The sequence below is a fragment of the Leiobunum rupestre genome, chromosome 5, assembly GCF_980474605.1.
Source record: "Leiobunum rupestre chromosome 5, qqLeiRupe1.1.hap1, whole genome shotgun sequence".
In the NCBI taxonomy this organism is placed as follows: domain Eukaryota; kingdom Metazoa; phylum Arthropoda; class Arachnida; order Opiliones; family Sclerosomatidae; genus Leiobunum; species Leiobunum rupestre.
The window spans coordinates 22937823-22957917 of NC_143388.1; the positions used below are offsets into that span (position 1 = coordinate 22937823).

The 20095-nt window shown below is 37.2% G+C and overlaps 2 protein-coding genes across 2 annotated transcripts in view; one reads left to right on the plus strand and one right to left on the minus strand.

The window, feature by feature from the left end:
- Positions 1 to 20095, plus strand: part of LOC149943832 (telomerase protein component 1-like) — an 82689-nt gene that overhangs the window by 38340 nt on the left and 24254 nt on the right. The gene's annotated exons all lie outside the window — the stretch shown is intronic.
- LOC149943834 (chaoptin-like) lies at positions 9096 to 19482 on the minus strand. The gene is made up of 3 exons (XM_090175577.1): positions 16882 to 19482; positions 12084 to 12881; positions 9096 to 10557 (listed from the first exon to the last, which is right to left on the minus strand). Exons 1-3 carry the CDS (start codon positions 19480 to 19482, stop codon positions 10201 to 10203), a joined length of 3756 nt encoding a protein of 1251 aa, XP_090031703.1. The 3' UTR covers positions 9096 to 10200.

Sequence of the window (20095 nt, forward strand, 5' to 3'; positions counted from 1 at the left end):
AACTTGGTACTTATGCACGTACAGAGTACTCCTAAAACGGATCACAGCTTGATACACATATTAACAATTCTGTCGAGGTAATGGATGCTCCGTTTACATATCGTCGTCTGTCAATGGACGAACTGAGAATAGCCAACGTTCTAGAGCCGCTAAAATGAAATGTCTCGTTTTCGAGGAGAGCAAAATTTGTAACCCTCCGTTGCTTTGCTCCGCTGCGGGGAACTAACAACGCCGGCTTCTTGGCGAGGTCGCCGAAACAGGTAACACGTCGAAGGGGGCAGGTGGATCGGGAGGGAGGCTGTTGGGATGATAGGGCTTTGCGGATAAATGTTTCCTCGTATTAAACGAGCCACAGCTGGTCGGGTGGACGGAATCTATTGGCACCCACCCACCCGGCCCGGGGGACACTTGAAAGAAGCGCGATGGAATAGCCACCGGCGAAGATTTCGAACTAGTTCGAAAGGGAACTGAATGTTTCTTCTTTGACCCTCGCTGAGGTCTTCATTCGGATGTGGGGAAGTTATTTGGGGGAATGTTTTTGGATCTTTCGATGGGCTGCTGACTCCCCGTAAATCGCTGTGCGAGTCTTAGGGTTGGCTGCCTTAAACCAAGTGATTATTTTAAAATTATTCCCAAATGTTTGTACCTTTTCTTACCGAAATGATTTACAAGGTGACCACATTTTCTATATTTGCAATACCTTCCTATAAATTCCTTAGGTTTTCTCGTGTAGTATATAACCCGAAAACATTAAGTCGTCGTGTACTCTTCTTCATCCTATGTTTAACTTTATTTTATCTACTGTTTTTTGATAAGTATCCTAATTTTTGCTTATGGTTTTTCCTATGTTTTCCTATAAATTCCTTAGGTTTTCTCGTGTAGTATATAACCCGAAAACATTCCGTCGTCGTGTACCCTTCTTCATCCTATGTTTAACTTTATTTTATCTACTGTTTTTTGATAAGTATCCTAATTTTTGCTTATGGTTTTTCCTATGTTTTCCTATAAATTCCTTAGGTTTTCTCGTGTAGTATATAACCCGAAAACATTCCGTCGTCGTGTACCCTTCTTCATCCTATGTTTAACTTTATTTTATCTACTGTTTTTTGATAAGTATCCTAATTTTTGCTTATGGTTTTTCCTATGTTTTCCTATAAATTCCTTAGGTTTTCTCGTGTAGTATATAACCCGAAAACATTCCGTCGTCGTGTACCCTTCTTCATCCTATGTTTAACTTTATTTTATCTACTGTTTTTTGATAAGTATCCTAATTTTTGCTTATGGTTTTTCCTATGTTTTCCTATAAATTCCTTAGGTTTTCTCGTGTAGTATATAACCCGAAAACATTCCGTCGTCGTGTACCCTTCTTCATCCTATGTTTAACTTTATTTTATCTACTGTTTTTTGATAAGTATCCTAATTTTTGCTTATGGTTTTTCCTATGTTTTCCTATAAATTCCTTAGGTTTTCTCGTGTAGTATATAACCCGAAAACATTCCGTCGTCGTGTACCCTTCTTCATCCTATGTTTAACTTTATTTTATCTACTGTTTTTTGATAAGTATCCTAATTTTTGCTTATGGTTTTTCCTATGTTTTCCTATAAATTCCTTAGGTTTTCTCGTGTAGTATATAACCCGAAAACATTAAGTCGTCGTGTACTCTTCTTCATCCTATGTTTAACTTTATTATATCTACTGTTTTTTTATAAGTATCCTTATTTTTGCTTATGGTTTTCCTATATTTTCTTTTAATTCGCTTGAAAATTTCCTATTTTTTCTATAACATTTTCAGAGACATTGTGCATGGTTTAATCTAGGCATATTTTTATTACTCATATTAATTTTTAGTTGATTGGTAATATGCATGCACGGTTAAACAAAAGCGAAAAGTAGATTAAAAGTAAAATAAAGCAGTGTTTAAAAAAACCTGGTGAAAACCAAAATAAAACAGTTTTTTTTTTGGGTTTTTCCCGACCCGGAACTTTGACTATATTGAAGTGATTGAATGTTTGTCCACTTTCGAGGGCTGATTACTCACTGTAATCCATGTACAAGATTGTAGATTTGACTGTAATAAAGTGATGACGTAACTGATTACAGATTTAACATTAACAAAGGCTCTACTAACAAGGAGAGTACCCGAGGTGTTTATTGCCGATTTTATTCAAAGTCGGGCGTAATGTAGACCTATATGAGATATGAATTTTCCCAAAAGCAGACGTTGCACTACCCTTTCGATTTGCCATGGCAACCGAAAATGTTTTGGACCACTGTAAAACAAAAATAAGATTTTTTCCTTATTTTACCCAAACATTGTTACAATTTTACCCCAAAAATGTTCCAATTTACCCAAATTTTAAGAAATTTACATAAATGCGGTCTAAATTACCCATTTCGTGATTTTCAATTTTTTTTCGAGAAAATCCCATGCTTTTATAAATGGGAAATTTTTTGTTTTAAGTGGTCAAAGACATTTTCGGTTACCATGGCAAATCGAATGGGTAGTGCATATCTCATATAGATCTACATTACGCCCGACTTTGAACAAAATCAACAATAAACAGCTCGGGTCTGTAATCGATGTGCAATTATTTAGGAAGTTGCTAACACCCTAGCTACTTTTAACAAGTAATACAAGTATTAACGATTTCACTTCAGTGGTGGTTGTCTGGCTGACACCATAACAATTAAATTATCAATAAAGAATTAGTAAAAATAAAGGAAAGATAACATAACTGTGTTAATAAATTATTATTATTACAATAAAGGGTTTTTATACTATGCATCAGTGGTATGGTTTTTTTATTTTTTAAATAGTTACAAGACTTAAAAGCCGTTGGTATTTGTAATAATATACATTTCCCAGCCAAAAAAAAATAGCAAAAGGGAATCAAAGTTATGGTAATTTTTGTAAAATATCGATTTAAAATCGAAAATAATTGAATTCTTGCCTTTACAAAACTGATTTGTTATTCTCGGGGTGTAACTGGTATACAAGGATGAAGCTTTAACCGCAATAAAGTGGCCACGCAACTGATTACAGATAACATTACTAACAAGGAGACTACCCGAGGTGTAACTCACCGATTTTCTTTAAATTCAGGGATTAAGTAGACCTTCACGTAACTTTAAAAACCCCAAAGGGAAAAAATGCGACGGGCTTTAGTTTTACCATGGCAACCGAAAACGTTTTTGACAACTAAAATATTATATGTAAATTAACATAGGAAAATTGAAGATTCCTAAATTATTCCATTTTTTTTAAACAAAGGTGGTTAATTGTGTGTAAATATCAAATTGTGGGTAGATATCAAATTTGATATTTACCCAAAATTAACCAAATTGGTTTAAAAAAAATTTGAATAATTTCATAACGGGGGACCCTTAGGAATCTTCGATTTTCCTATGTTAATTTATATAGAGAAATATAATACTTTAGTTGTCAAAAACGTTTTCGGTTGCCCTGGTAAAACTAAAGCCCATCGCATTTTTTCCCTTTGGGGTTTTTTTAAGTTACCTGAAGGTCTACTTAATTTAAACAATATCGGTGAGTTACACCTCGGGTCGTCTCCTTTGTAAGCCCCTTGGGTATTTTGGGGTTTGAATTCCTAAAAATCAACAGTTCAGTAGCTGTTTAGGGTAGACTCTATTGCACCAAATCTGGGTTATTAATTTTTTTATATCGTTTAATATACTTTAAAAAAAAATTATATGAAATATTTATTTTTATTATTTTTTGATTCTTTTGATTGTTAAACATTTTAAACCTCTTTTTTAAATGATAATTAATGCATTGGTATTGTTTACTAAAATTAAATTAATCTTCTAAATTACATTTAATTAGTATTTAGTAATTAGTAATTTAGTTTGGTCTAAATTTGTATTTCTACAGAAACTATTTTCGTAAATACGTAGAAGTACCAGAGGCGATTAAAATCAATGATTTCCAAAAATAAAATATTTGATTTAAATCAAATAACCCAGCACCAAAGTACCCTGTTAAGTGCAAGTACCTTTTGAACTCCAATGTTCAACTAGATAATTTAAATCATATCTTCTATAAAAAAAATCATTTCCTATCTTTCTTTTATTGAAATTTAATTTGAAATAAATTTGGCATCTGTAGTCAAAAGAACCGTTCCTTTACGCAAGAAATAAATCCCCCCCTCCTGGGTGGGTACCTGTTTGAATTCGTCGCTTCCTGTATAATGAAAAAATACCATTAACATTGAAAAAGCCGGGACGAGTTTTCCTCAACAAGAAATCTCTTATAGAAAATTGGAGGCGCACACGCTACGATCAACTGCATCTTAAGTCTGTCCTTAGTCGAAAAACGCTATTCAATATACATCGCGTGTACCTTAGAAAGGTCAGCCAAGCGAGACGCCTTTCTCCCAACAGCATTCTGTCATTATTTTTTTTCGTTGAACCAGACAAGGTGTGTTGACATTGAAACCGACGGCCTCTTAATAGACCCTCGCGGGAAGGTACTCCAGAGAAGCTAAGGTTCGGGGGAATGGTTTTTACTTAGCGTTTGTACGTAATACAATACACGTCAGGGAATTTAAAAATGGACTTAAAAAGTCAGTGATTTTCAAGAATTTGTAAAAAGTCAGAGAATTCAATTTAAATCTTGACACTTTTTTAAGGTAATTTTACTCTAGATCTATGTCAAATTCTGATATTATTATTTAGATCCTTGAAAGGTTTTTTAACGTTGAAATAACTTTTGTTCTGAAATATAAGTTGATTAAATTTATTAAATTTTTATAAATGTAAAAGTTAGTCTAGTTTTGGCCTTAAAATGTCAGGGAAAATAACTTAAAATGGTCAGGGAAAACAGGGAATTTGAATCTGAGAATATTGATGCAACCCTGTGGGGATTTCGAACCTAGTCTTATCATTAATCAAAATATTATCAGCTAGCATAAGTTACCTAATAAAAATAAGTTTGACATCAGTCAGTTAAGCAACGTAGCAAAGTAAGTATGACACTTGTGTATCAGATTGCATAAATAAGGTGATAAATATAAGTGGCATTTGTCCTGGCAGCTATTTTTAACTACCACCTTTCTTAACCACAAACAAATTAGTAGAAGAATTAGCAAGAATGTATTTATTTAAACTTGGGAAGAATGATATGCTGAGAGCAGTTTTAGCGTTGCTCCCAATCTCACTCGTTGCTCGAAGAGTTAGCTCCTTCTCCGTGAACAAAATCAACTGGATTTCAAGATTTCTTGTTGGAATTCACGCTGGATTTCAAGATTTATTGGATTTCCGGATTTATCGCAGGATTTCGGTATTTCTTGTCGGATTTCTCGATTTTCTAATTTTTCTATTTCCCGTCGGATATTCGGATTTCTCATCGGATTTCTGGATTTCTCATCGGATTTCTCGATTTTGCAATTTTTCTATTTCCCGTCGGATATTCGGATTTCTCATCGGATTTCTCGATTTTGAAATTTTCTATTTCCCGTCGGATTTCTAGATTTATCGTCGGATTTCTCGATTTGGCAATTTCTTTATTTCCCTCGGATATCCGGATTTCTCATCGGATTTCTCGATTTTGCAATTTTCTATTTCCCGTCGGATTTCTAGATTTATCGTCGGATTTCTCGATTTGGCAATTTCTTTATTTCCCTCGGATATCCGGATTTCTAGATTTATCGTCGGATTTCTCGATTTGGCCATTTTTCTATTTCCCGTCGGATATCCGGATTTCTCATCGGATTTCTGGATTTAACGTCGGATTTCTCGATTTTGCAATTTTTCTATTTCCCGTCGGATATCCGGATTTCTCATCGGATTTCTGGATTTAACGTCGGATTTCTCGATTTTGCAATTTTTCTATTTCCCGTCGGATATTCGGATTTCTCGATTTTGCAATTTTTCTATTTCCCGTCGGATATCCGGATTTCTCATCGGATTTCTGGATTTAACGTCGGATTTCTCGATTTTGCAATTTTTCTATTTCCCGTCGGATATTCGGATTTCTCGATTTTGCAATTTTTTATTTCCCGTCGGATTTCTCGATTTTGCAATTTTTCTATTTCCCGTCGGATATCCGAATTTCTCATCGGATTTCTGGATTTAACGTCGGATTTCTCGATTTTGCAATTTTTCTATTTCCCGTCGGATATCCGGATTTCTCATCGGATTTCTGGATTTAACGTCGGATTTCTCGATTTTGCAATTTTTCTATTTCCCGTCGGATATCCGGATTTCTCATCGGATTTCTGGATTTACCGTCGGATTTCTCGATTTTGCAATTTTTCTATTTCCCGTCGGATATTCGGATTTCTCAATTTTGCTATTTTTTATTTCCCGTCGGATTTCTAGATTTCTCATCGGATTTCTAGATTTATCGTCGGATTTCTCGATTTGGCAATTTCTTTATTTCCCTCGGATATCCGGATTTCTCATCGGATTTCTGGATTTAACGTCGGATTTCTTGATTTTGCAATTTTTCTATTTCCCGTCGGATATCCGGATTTCTCATCGGATTTCAAGATTTCATGTCGGATTTCGGGTTTAATCGTCGGATTTCTCGACGGATTCGGGATTAATCGTTGGGTTTCGAGGGGCTGACCACTATCCGTAATCGGTGAACAAGCCTGTAGCTTTGACTGTACTAAAGTTATTTAGTAATCGATTACAGATTTTGCACTACCAAAAGCTGTACTCGCTGTAATCGGTGTACAGAATTTGAGGAAGTGGTTAGCCCCTCGTCGAATTTCGCAATTTCTCGATTTCCCGTCGGATTTCTGGATTTCTTGCCGGGTTTGAGATTTTGAAATAATCTCCGGATTTTGAGGAATTCCACGATAGATTTCGGATTTCTAGGAATGTCTGACCCTTCGAGAAATTTGTTATTCTTGGTAAGTTTCTTTCTTCTAAATTCCTATTCAACCAATCCGAGAATAATCAGAAAAAGTAGGTTAATGTTGATAAAATCTACCGTGATTCCACAGAAAAAGCGGATACTTTTGGAAATTAGAAACATATTACCTCTAGAGACAAAGCGATTGTTTTTCATTATCAATTGTATGTTACGATTCAATAATTCATAATTGTTTTTTCCGAAGTAAGCGTTGGTCTTCATTTTCAAAGCGGTTTTTGTTTTTCCAATTTCGCTAAACCTTGGCCTCAAATCGTAACGAAGCAAGCACTTACTTTTACATTCCCGGAAGTAAAGTTTACGAAGCGGCTACTAGGGGGCGTTGTCTTGATATATTTTGGCGAAACTGTGAAGAAAGGATGCTGTAAAAAATTTACGAAATTGACATATTTGTTACAAGCTTTATTTTCTCTGGATGAAATCTCGAAACTATTCCTTCTGCTTTGAGTTTGCAAGCTCTCTCCCCACTGGTTAAAACGGGTTTTACCCCCGAGACCTTTGGTTTACCCTTTCCATAAAAACTGGTTGAGGTTAACGGTAATAGAAAGCATATAGTGCTTGTCTCCTTCAAGTCAATAAAAGTCGCTAGATGACTTGGGTATTAGCAGATAATTATTATTATGTATTTATTGAAAGTAAAATAATGGCGTTAAACAAGATGAACAATAGTTCGTTTTAACAATCCACGAAAATTGTTCAACGCCAAATTCGCAAACTGGCTTCGGGAAATGAACAATCTTTGTGCTTTTGTGTTTTGTTCTCCAAAAAGGTTGAAATTTCAACAAAAAATCAATTGATATACCTTTCGTTGCTGTAAGGCTTTCGGTGTAATTCGCTAACTTACTTTTTGAAAAGCTCAAGTAAAACCTTCATGCGTAAATGGGCTCCTATAAAATATTTTTGTTTTGTAAAATTAAATGACTTGGCATATTTTTTTAAAATTAATAATAAGCTTCTTCCGCCTTTGAACAAGATCAAAGTATAGTATATTTTAAACTTTCTAATATATCCGACGCGTTTGTAAATTCCGGGCCCTACTACAGAATTTAGGGACCCCGTATTACCCGGGGCCCCGCTCTTGAACCTTTAACCCCATGTACATAGTTATCCCTTGTAATTACGATTCTATCGGGGCCCGAAATTATTGTTTTTGCAGGGCCTGGGTTTTGGAACTTTTCCGCAAGATTCTATCCCTATATTTACATGGTTATCTCCTGCAATATCGACTCTCTCGGGGCCCGAAATTACTGTTTTATCAGGGCCCGGGTTTTGGACCTTTTCTCCACGGTTCTATATCTACATTTACATGTACATAGTTATCTCCTGCAATAATTATTCTCCCGGGGCCCGAAATTATTGTTTTAGCAGGGCCGGGGTTTTGGACCTTTCCGCATGATTCTACATAGATATCTCCTGCAATATCGGCTCTCTCGGGGCCCAAAATTATTGTCTTAGCAGGGCCCGGGTTTTGGACCTTTCCGCAAGATTCTACATAGTTATCTCCTGCAATATCGGCTCTCTCGGGGCCCGAAATTATTGTTTTAGCAGGGCCCGGGTTTTGGACCTTTTCCGCAAGATTCTATATCTATACCTATATGTACATGTACATAGATATACCTTGTAATAATGATTCTCCCGTGGCCCAAAATTATTGTTTTAGTGGGGCCGGGCCCGATGAAGATCTATGTAACAGAGCGTCAAGTTACGCGTGATTTGTGTATTTTTGTTCACTTTTTCGGCATTGTCATTCCCGTCTCTTAATTAAGTTAAAGAAGTAAAGTTTTTTTTTATTCGCGCGTATATTTGTAACAATGTTTACGCGTATGAAATATTTAATAATGATACAAAAACTGGCGGTGTGGAAATCGAGGTACGTTTGACCCTGAATTATGCGTCATGGAAATGAGTTTAAAATGATTAAAAGCTGCGGTTTTTTATACAGACGGTGCGAACGAGAAAATGCTTTATTTAAAAAGAAATTTTTATTTGAATAAATGTTCTTACAAGCGTTAAAGAAGCCTTTCTTTTTCAAATTATCCCCCGGAGTAAAACGTTTTCGTATTTTGTATTTCGCTGATCTAAAGGCAAACGACCTATTATAATGGCTTATTGATGATAATTTACCGCCTTTTTTGCATTACCTGATCTGTATTATACATATATAGACCTGAGATGGTAATTTTCAACTAATGTCTCTCTGATAAAAATAGTTCTATCAAGTTTTTGCAGGGTATTACAATTTTTCTCCATCACATAATTTTTTCTCTAAAACTGTAAAAAGGTAGAATTTCGAATTTTTTTTGGTGTCGTAATTTGGAAATAGGGCTAATAGGGACTAGGCAGCATGAAGTAGATAATACGTCAACAATGCTTTTTCGAATTGAAAAAAAAAAAACACACATACCAGCATGGCGGCCATAGCCAAAGGTATAAAAGTCACTATTGTTTCACCCTGACTTTGCAGTAAATATAACTTCTGTTTGCATACGTTTTTGCACAACTTACGGACTGTTAACTCAAGCTCGCGAAACAATTATTCATGTTTATTTATATAGAAAAAATCAACCGATTTCTGTCCAATTTAGTCCTTTTTTATGGTTTGAAGAATTAAGATTGCTAGTCCTGTTTCACAGTAATACCCTCTTTAAATACGTAACTAGTGATCAATTTTGATTAAAAAAAATTAAACGGTTTGTTTAAACTTTTTAAGTAGAGTAGTTTCAGGAACATGGTCAACCTGCTAGACATTTTGTTTACCTACTATTCAAATAAACTCAAAAATAGAATTTGAAAAATCCACATTTAAAAAACTATTTCAGTTTTTAAAAAAGATATAGTTTTTCGACACCCAAGCAAACTATCCATATTATCTAGCACCTAGAAACGTTGAAATGATTTTTATTTATATGTATTTATAATAATAATCTGCTAGGCTAGTACCCAAAGCACCACCTTATTTATGTTATTTTTAGTACCCAAGGCACCACCTTATTTATAATGTTGTTTCCAAAATTTTGGGGAAAATTTACAATTGAATTCCGGTTTTAATTAATATCTCAAAATCTACCTTTTCCAGTGTGTTGAGAAAAATATTGCGTATTGTGATTTATCTCAGGGCTACTGTAGAATTTATTTTTCTTATAGAAATGGCAGTTTTCAATATAATCATTTCTGCTTGTATAGTGTGTGTTATTGAATTCAACATTTAAAAACAAGTTCTTGGTTTACTCTCGATTCCAGTAGATTTTATCTCTCTCCCTAAACAGTCGCGATAAAATTCGAACAACAATTTATCAATTTAATTAATAATTTATCCCCAAACAATTGCTGAAGTAATAAATAGCGATTATTAGATATAACAAGAACACGGTGGACCCGCCGCCGTTACCAGGAGAGTCATTGCCGTATGGCTGCGAAAACTGACATTTGAAATCGTTTTTGAAAACTTCCAGTAATGGTCGGTCCCCCTTGTTGGCGCAAGTAGCCGATCTGAAGTCTTCCGTGATGTCCCTCAAATTGTCTCTTTTCCGCGGGTCTCCGGAATTGAAATCTCTGTGGTAAAGATTCTTGTACCATCGGTCCAACCACGCCAAGTGACAGTCGCAGTGCAATTGGTTCTCGGAAAGCAGTACTCGTTTCAAATGTTCCAACGGTTGAATCTGAAACGATACGTCGTATTAGAAGTTATTTAAATTTAAGTTCATCGCACCCACCGCACCAACTGTGATTCGTTATATGGAAGAACGTATTTAGGTTTAGTAAGAACTTACGAGTAGACCCGTTTGCATAACGGAAATTCTCAATTTTAATTGAAACAATAACGCAGTGTGACCACACTTCCAATATTTTATTATTTTCCCTATATTTCGATTGTCTTCCTATAACTTCCTATAATTGTACAATTTTCCTATATTTTCCTATTCGCGCCCAAAAACAGGAAGCCTTTTACTAAAGCACTAAATTCATTGGCTTTTACGGCTGACTGCGGTTTTAAAATTAACATCTAATATTACCTTATTACATTTATCTAGTCACACAGTCTGTGATGTTTTCATATTAAATGTAATATTATTATTAAAGTTGCTTTAAGAGCATTTGTTTTATCTTTATTAAAATTATTCCTATAATTTCCTACAAATTCACCGGAATTTTCATATAATTTGATTAATTTCCTATAAATACTTAAAGACTATTCGTATAATTTCCTATAAAATAACTATGAATTACTACCCTAACTTTCTTAGAACCATATTGGAAGAATACGAAAACATTTAAATCGTTACAGTCTGCTTTAAGTACAATTTAGCGAACTTAATTAAATTAATTCCTCAAGGTGGTCACACATATATTTTATAATCTTTCTTCTTCCTATAATTACACTTTTTATATTTTTTTTAATTTTGGTGAATTTATTGTACTTTATTTGTTGCAAATACATGTTCCGATATAAATGGCAATCGAAAACTACAAAGTTACAGAAAGCATTTCGAACAAAATAACGGCAGATATCGCGCAATCACAATTGTCAGTCAATTAGCTGTTTCAGCTAGAGCCCACGTACCGGCCAACGCGAGAAGCTCATTAACTGCACGATTTTCGTCTGCTAAGCAGATGATTCGTGGTCTGCTTAGCGGACGAAAATAGTTTGTTCTTTGTAAATTGAAAAGGCTAATTATTAAAACAAAAATTTCCTTTTAAAACCATAGATTTTAACTTCATAAGTGTTTTTTTTTGTTTATTTTTTCCTGTAACGTAAAAACCCTATAAATAGACTAGAAAATTTTTCCTATCAGATTTTTCAGCTTTCTGTGGTCACCCTGATTCCGTTAAATATTATAATGAGGGCAATTTTTAAGAGCAGCCACCGATTAGATGGCGCCACTAACAATTGTAAGTATTAGGGAAGGGAAGCTATTTCCACCATTGGGAAAGAGGGTGAAAGGTTAAGCTTTTTCATCGGGCAATAGTAACTTTTCACCGGCTTTTCCATTAGCGGAAATATAGTGGAAATAACTAGTACTTAGTGGCGCCATCTGTCCTTAAAAATTAGTCTAATTATACTCGTTTTCTCGACAAATCTATTACACCCACGTATAAATTAAAGTTTACATCCTAACGTTATACATACTATGAGAAAAATGTTTGGTTGTCGTTGGACATTAGGCGCTGTTTTGTAAACACTTACGTCATTCATGATGACTTCTCTGTGTATCGGAAATGACCTGATCATATTATTCCTGGCGTCTATCGTGAAGCTTCTCACAATGCCCAGTCTTCCGAATAATTCTCTCGGTATTTCGGTCACGTTGGTCTCTCGCATGTTGAGAGTCAGAGTACTTCCTTGGAAGCATTTGAAAACGTCGGGATTGAGATAAGTCAATCCGGGTCCTTCCAAGGTTATTTCGTCCACGTTCTTGTTCATAGTGCCCTGTAGCAAATTGCCAAGTTGGGAATCGACCATTCGGATATGAACGTGTCTCAACCCGAAATTGTCCATCAACATGCTAGGCAAGGCGAAGTTGCTTAGTTTGGCCGAGGCGTCGACTCGGATGTACCTCAAGGAAGACAATGGTCTGAAGACCCCTTTCTGCAAGAACTGCAAAGGGATGTCCGTCATCTCCAGGGATTCCAGATGGTTCAGACCGATGAAACTATCATTGGAGAATCCGGAGATCGGGTTCGAAGACAATCTCAACCAGCGAAGTTTTGGCAAAGAGTGCCAAGCGCTGTTGGGCGCCGACACTAAGTTATTTTCGGACAAGTCCAAGACTCTGACTTGGGGGACGTTGATTAGCGCTTGTGGCGTGATAAACGCGATGGAATTTCCGCTAAGATTTAACATTTTCAGTCGTGGTAAAGTGAGGGTCGGGAAGGAACTCAGATTGGTGGCGGCGAGACTCAACTCTTCCAGACAGTTCCCCAAATCGTTGAATAGCGAATCGTCCAAGTTCTGAAATGGATTGTTGGATAGATCCAGAAGTACCTATAATTTGAATAAACGAAATATTTTCTTTATATTAGAAAATAAATTTATAGTTTGTGAAACCAGTTATGGGCTCAACTCATAAGAGGTTTTTGGGATTTTTGCCTAAATTGAGCTCTAAATTATCGTATTTAAAGTGAACGTAAAAAGAGAGCGCCCCCTACTTTACATCTCAAAATAGCTCAAAAAGAGAGAAACGCTGATTTCGTCTCTCGAATGAGCGCGAAAAGAGAGGAGTGCCTAATTCGTCTCTTGAATGAGCGCGAAAAGAGAGGAGCGCCTAATTCGTCTCTAGAATGAGCACGAAAAGAGAGGAGCGCCTAGTTCGTCTCTCGAATGAGCGCGAAAAAAGAGGAGCGCCTAAATCGTCTCTCGAATGAGCGCGAAAGGAGGGAAACAATGATTTTGCCTTTAAAATGACCGAGAGCGTTAGCTGATATTGAGTGCGAATGGTGCATGAGCCGAGTGGCTATTTCAGTAAAATGTTCATCACTGTGCAAAACTATCTAACATATCCTTACCCTATAAATGTTAAACATGTACCCTCAACCGAGCAGAAGCCTACAGCGAATTTCGACTCAAAATTCACAACGTGTATTACTCCGCTTGATGGTGTAAAATGTACTTTGGAATATTTATTTATAAACCATATTTTCCTCCGTGTACTTTATCATAAAGGAATATCACTCTGTAGCTTTAGTCTAAATGGTTGATCAAATTTTGATCACAAATTGGGCCGATCGAAGTATGATCAAAGTTTGATCATGTTTTGATTGGTCTATTTTGTGATCATAATTTGCAATTAAGGGCATTCCGGGGGTCATTGACTCTCAAGATAAATGCTGGGACCCTGGAAATTAATCATTCAAAGAGGGTCGAGGGTCACCAGGACCCATAATTTAAATGAAAAACGTCTTAGAAAATTTCACTATGTATCATAAAATATTGACTTTTCCTGTCGTTTCTGTATATAGTTATTTAATTTTCACCCTCATGAAAAATACCACTATTTGCAAGTCTGGAAAAAAGGATTTGTGACATTGCATGACGTTGCACTGGTAAAATTCCCAACCAATTTTCAAAGAGTAGCTAAAACTTAAAGGGAGTATAACCCTGCGTGTTTGGTAGGGTGCACTAAGCTTACTAAAAAATCCACACGAGGCGCTACGGTGAAATAGAAGGATGATTTCCAGATAAAACCTCTATAGCACGCTGTTTATGACCTATAATTTATACTAGAAATCAACTTGTATATTTGGGTTTAAGGTGATAAACCTACTGATTTCCCCGTTATATTTTTAAACAAAAGCATCGTAAGTAGTGAATTAACTATATCTCAATGATTACGTAAATAGTTAAGTCATAAACGTGCTATATTTTGAAATATATTTTCTTCTTGTAGTTTTCCCTAACTATCTATTAAATATCGACTTGATCCGCATTCAGTAAGAAAATTCTTGGTAAAAAATTCTTATTTATTATCCCAAAAACACTCCCGTTTTTTTATCTTAGGCGCCTGGGAGGAATGGAAAACTTTTTCCCCTAAATTCCGATAAAGGTTATACTCCCTTTAAGAAGGTACTTCTTCCACGCAAATAATGTGTTTTTTTGTTATATATTACGCTTCATCGCTCCGAAAGTAAACATATTTTCGATTTTGAATGTAAATTGAGTTTTCCGATGCGCGCCTATGCGGCTATTGTAACTATTTAAGCAATCTTTGAACAATTGGAGTAATGATTAGGCGGAAGCTATATTGTTGATAGATCTAGGAAGAGTTAACGTTTTTGGGGATGGACTCTGGAAGAGGGATTTGGAAGTGGCTATTTTTGAAGGTCTCGCTTCCGAGGAAATAATCAGCTATAATTTCCCCGTCCAATACGCGATTCTGGGTGACCCCTGTTGAAAGCTAGCCTACCGACGCCAATTATTCACGCCTCAATTAAGTATAGGCAGCCGTGAGGTAACGGCCTTCGCGCAACGTTGACCACAGAATCTTTAATTTTACGTATATCTTTTTATCTACTCGCCTTTTCGTAGACCTTGCTACGATTAGTTTCGGTGGCTTATACAGATAAGCGGGACATTTGTTGGCCATGTTTTGAAAGTGTACAGTTATTATGGGAAACCAAGGTGGTAGTCATTTAAGACATGTTTTGAAAGTGTTCAGTTATTATGGGTAACTAAGGGAGCAGTTACTTAAGCCATGTTTTGAAAGTACTTATTCAGCTATTATGGGTAACCAAGGGAGCAGTCACTTAAGCCATGTTTTGAAAGTACTTATTCAGTTATTATGGTTAACTAAGGGAGCAATTACTTAAGCCATGTTTGAAAGTGTACAGTTATTATGGGAAACAAAGAGGGTAGTCACTTAAGATATGTTTGGAAAGTGTTCCGCTATTATGGGTAAACAAGGGAGCAGTCACTTAAGCCATGTTTTGAAAGTACTTATTCAGTTATTATGGCTAACCAAGTGAGCAGTTACTTAAGCCATGTTTTGAAAGTACTTATTCAGTTATTATGGCTAACCAAGTGAGCAGTCACTTAAGCCATGTTTTGAAAGTACTTATTAAGTTATTATGGCTAACCAAGTGAGCAGTCACTTAAGCCATGTTTTGAAAGTACTTATTAAGTTATTATGGCTAACCAAGTGAGCAGTCACTTAAGCCATGTTTTGAAAGTACTTATTAAGTTATTATGGCTAACCAAGTGAGCAGTCACTTAAGCCATGTTTTGAAAGTACTTATTAAGTTATTATGGCTAACCAAGTGAGCAGTCACTTAAGCCATGTTTTGAAAGTACTTATTAAGTTATTATGGCTAACCAAGTGAGCAGTCACTTAAGCCATGTTTTGAAAGTACTTATTAAGTTATTATGGCTAACCAAGTGAGCAGTCACTTAAGCCATGTTTTGAAAGTACTTATTAAGTTATTATGGCTAACCAAGTGAGCAGTCACTTAAGCCATGTTTTGAAAGTACTTATTAAGTTATTATGGCTAACCAAGTGAGCAGTCACTTAAGCCATGTTTTGAAAGTACTTATTCAGTTATTATGGCTAACCAAGTGAGCAGTCACTTAAGCCATGTTTTGAAAGTACTTATTCAGTTATTATGGGTAACCAAGTGAGCAGTCACTTAAGCCATGTTTTGAAAGTACTTATTAAGTTATTATGGCTAACCAAGTGAGCAGTCACTTAAGCCATGTTTTGAAAGTACTTATTCAGTTATTATGGGTAACCAAGTGAGCAGTCACTTAAGCCATGTTTTGAAAGTACTTATTAAGTTATTATGGCTAACCAAGTGAGCAGTCACTTAAGCCATGTTTTGAAAGTACTTATTAAGTTATTATGGCTAACCAAGTGAGCAGTCACTTAAGCCATGTTTTGAAAGTACTTATTCAGTTATTATGGCTAACCAAGTGAGCAGTCACTTAAGCCATGTTTTGAAAGTACTTATTCAGTTATTATGGGTAACCAAGTGAGCAGTCACTTAAGCCATGTTTTGAAAGTACTTATTAAGTTATTATGGCTAACCAAGTGAGCAGTCACTTAAGCCATGTTTTGAAAGTACTTATTAAGTTATTATGGCTAACCAAGTGAGCAGTCACTTAAGCCATGTTTTGAAAGTACTTATTAAGTTATTATGGCTAACCAAGTGAGCAGTCACTTAAGCCATGTTTTGAAAGTACTTATTAAGTTATTATGGCTAACCAAGTGAGCAGTCACTTAAGCCATGTTTTGAAAGTACTTATTAAGTTATTATGGGTAACCAAGGGAGCAGTCACTTAAGCCATGTTTTGAAAGTACTTGTTTTGGGAAACCAAGGAGTATTCACTTAAGTTACGAAAATGGTGGATCAAATTTTATTCCCATATTATATCCAAAATGTGTTATATTTGATCCAACTACACTGCAAATCACAATGTTTTTCGTGAATCAGTAATCAGGTGTACTAAATGTTTAAAAATGACTACACCCTCTTGACAATCGAAACCAACTTACTAGATTCTGCAACGGGCTTAACGTTTGACTTTGCAACATTTTGATGTTGTTGTACGAGATGTCGAAGTGAAGTAGCTGATCCAACTTCTCCACGTCTTGGGTGCTGAGAGATCTGATCTTGTTATTGGATAGGTTTAATATTTTCAAGGTTTTTCGGATATTTAGCAGGGCCATGTCGGGGAATCGAAGTATCTCGTTGTCCGACGCTTCCAATCGTTCCAATTTGGTGTTTCTGAAACAGTCATCTGGCAGAACTTCCAATAGATTTCCGGTGACGTCGAACACGCTTAGATTTTCGTTTTCCGACAGGGTTCTCGGGGCCAGATCCGTCAATTCGTTGTAGGAAATGTTGAGCACTTTTAGTTTAGTGAGACCTCCTAACACGCTTTCCGACAAGTACTGCAAGCCGTTCCTCGACAAGGACAAACTTTGCAAGTACTCCAAGTGATAGAAGACGGAATTATTTAGGGAAGATATGTTGTTTCCGTTCAAATTAAGAGTTAAAAGGGACGTTTTGAAGGCCACGAAGTAGGTTGCGTTGATGAAATTGACGCGGTTGTAACTCATGTCCATCTCTTCGACGCTGAGGTAGGAGTGCGAATTGGTTGTGTTAGAGTCGAGTCGAGTGATGTGGTTATGTTTCAGATCGACGGTTAGCGTGTTCAGGGTTCCGACATGTTCTAAAGCGTGAAATGGGAAACTTCGAAGATGGTTGTAAGCGAGCTTGAGCGACTGAAGTCGTGGTAGGTTGTGGAACGTTTCGTTCTCCATTTCTTCCAAGTAATTGCCTTCCAAATCTAGTTCCGTTAAAGACTCCAGATTGGAAAACGCTTCTCGCTCCAAAGTGAGGATGTTGTTATCGTTCAGTTTGAGCACGCTCAATTTCTTTAAGCCTTCGAATGTGTCGGTTTTAATAGAGGATATTTTGTTGAAAGATAGGCTGAGATGTTCCAGATTGGGTAGATTGCCACTCCGGAACAGAGCCCCATCGATGTTGCCCAACGCGTTGAAGTTCAGATTGAGAAATTCCAATTTGTCCAAGCTCGAAAAGGAATCCGGATGGATTTGCGAAAGGTAGTTTTCGCTCAAATCCAAATCCGTCAATTCCTCGAGTTTGCACAACGCTTCGTGAGGTACGGCGAAGGTGCCCAAGGATCTATGCAAGTTCAAGGCTTGCAAAGACTGACTGACTGGTTTGAAAGCGTTGGCGTGGAATATTTCTATTCTGTTCATGGCTAAATCGAGGAATTTGAGTCTAGGTTTGTCGTCGAAAAAGGTTTCCGGTATCTCGGAGACGTAGGCGTTGACCAGGCTCAGAGATTCCAGTTGAGGTCCGAAATCGTCCGAGACGTTGTCCACCCAGCTTCCGCGGTCCGTCCCCGTCATTTGGAAGCTCTTCAGCTCTTGCAATTTGGTGATGCCGTCGATGGGAAAGACCGAAGCGCCGATTCTTTCCACGTTCATATCTTGAAGGATGAATCGAGCGTCCTTGAAGGAATCGTTCTCGATGACCAGGTTTCGATTTCCGTCCAAAATTAACGTCTTCAGATCCGTCAAGTTAGCCAATGCGATCTGCGGGAATCGCGTCAAATTGTTTCTACCGAGATCGATCAACTCGATGGATTCCTCTTGACCTTTGAAGGCGTGCGGGTGGATGGCGTATATAAGACAGTCTCTCAGATACAATTCCAACAAGGAAACGTCCTTGAACGCGTTGTTCTTGATTTCCCCGATCAAATTACCATTCAAATAGACTTTCTCGACTTCCCTGAAGTTCTTAAAAGAATTGATGCTCAATATGGCCAAGTAGTTTCGTTCCAGGTGCAACTCCTTCAACGACAATTTCCCGCTAAAGTTGGAATCGTAAGACGAGAAAATGCGATTCTCTTTTAAGTCGACGAAGTCCAATTGTTTCTTGTTGACCAAGATCTCGAATGGTATTTTACTCAACTGGTTATCCCCGAGGAAAATTCTTCTCAGATTTACCGGTCCCGGATCAGCCATTAAGTCGTGGATCAAATTAGAACTCAAGTCCAGATCTTCGAGGCCTACTAGTTCCTTGAAACACCCTTCGCTGAGCCTATTTATGGAGTTACGCGCGAGGTTCATTCGTTTCAGAGTTTTCGCGTACTTTCCCGTTAACGGTCCATCTTGGATGTCGGATATGAAATTATCGGACAAATCCATCGACTCCAACTTCTCCAGATTCCTGATGGCCCGCGTCGGTAAGTCAGTCAGCCTATTGGAGGCCAAATCCAATTGCCTCAACCGTTGTTCCAAACCCGACAAGGCATTATCCTTCAAGTGGGTCAGAAGATTGTCGTTGACCTCCAACCTCCAGAGACGCGTCGTGGTCAAATTGTACTCGGACAACTCTCTCAATCCGTTCCTCTTCAACGACAAACTGTGCATGATGGAGCCACTGAGGCTCGTGGGCAGGGTTGAGAACGGGACGTCGTAACAAGTCACTTCTCCCAGTTCCCGCCACGCCTGCGAACACGAACATAAAGGATACGCGAAACAGGCTTGGTGGTTCACATCCTCGGCCCCCGTTAAAGTTTTCGCGCAAACGGCCACCACTAGCGTCCATAATGACCACATTCTGTCGCGGTTAGATAAATTGAATCGCGTCTGGAGTTATCGTGAACCCCGTCTTTTTGCGATCGAAGCGTTACAAGGACTGTCCTCTGTCCATAGCGAAAGACCATCCCCGACGGTTTTTCGCCGGCTGTAATCCACTTAGTTTCAGCCGGGCAGATCAAATCCCCTATACTCACTCCGCGATAATGCCTGGTCTCCCAAATTTGCGGGCGACTACGGGATGAAGCCGTATTTTTAGCTCTGTACTTGGACATTCGTAGCAAAACGGACTGCAAGTAGGTGAAAAAGAAGCCCAACAATCGTAAACTCCGAGAATTTATATTTCATATTGTAAGCTCTCCATTTATTACGCGGTAAAAGAGTCGATATTTCATTTCGATTCTACGTAATTAAAGCAGAGTGCGAACAAATAATGGCACAATAAAATGACCTTTTGACCCCGCTCTATAAAAATATTGAACGTGAAGATGGTACGGTATCAAACGCGATGTCAAAGTCGCTAGATGACTTGGGCCTAGCGTGGTGCCTTAGTATTAGCTGATTAGTTTATTACTAGGATTTAGTTGAATGTATGTATCTTATAGATTTATCCAAGTTCAATAGTTGGCGTGGT

Bases quoted from the DNA above. Each gene is read 5' to 3' on its own strand.
- LOC149943834 (XM_090175577.1), bottom strand. From the start codon at position 19,482: ATGTGGTCATTATGGACGCTAGTGGTGGCCGTTTGCGCGAAAACTTTA. The intron at 12,882-16,881 runs GTAAGTTGGTTT...TTCAAATTATAG, and splicing joins TAAGCCCGTTGCAGAATCTA to GTACTTCTGGATCTATCCAA. The intron at 10,558-12,083 runs GTAAGTGTTTAC...GTATCGTTTCAG, and splicing joins GAGAAGTCATCATGAATGAC to ATTCAACCGTTGGAACATTT.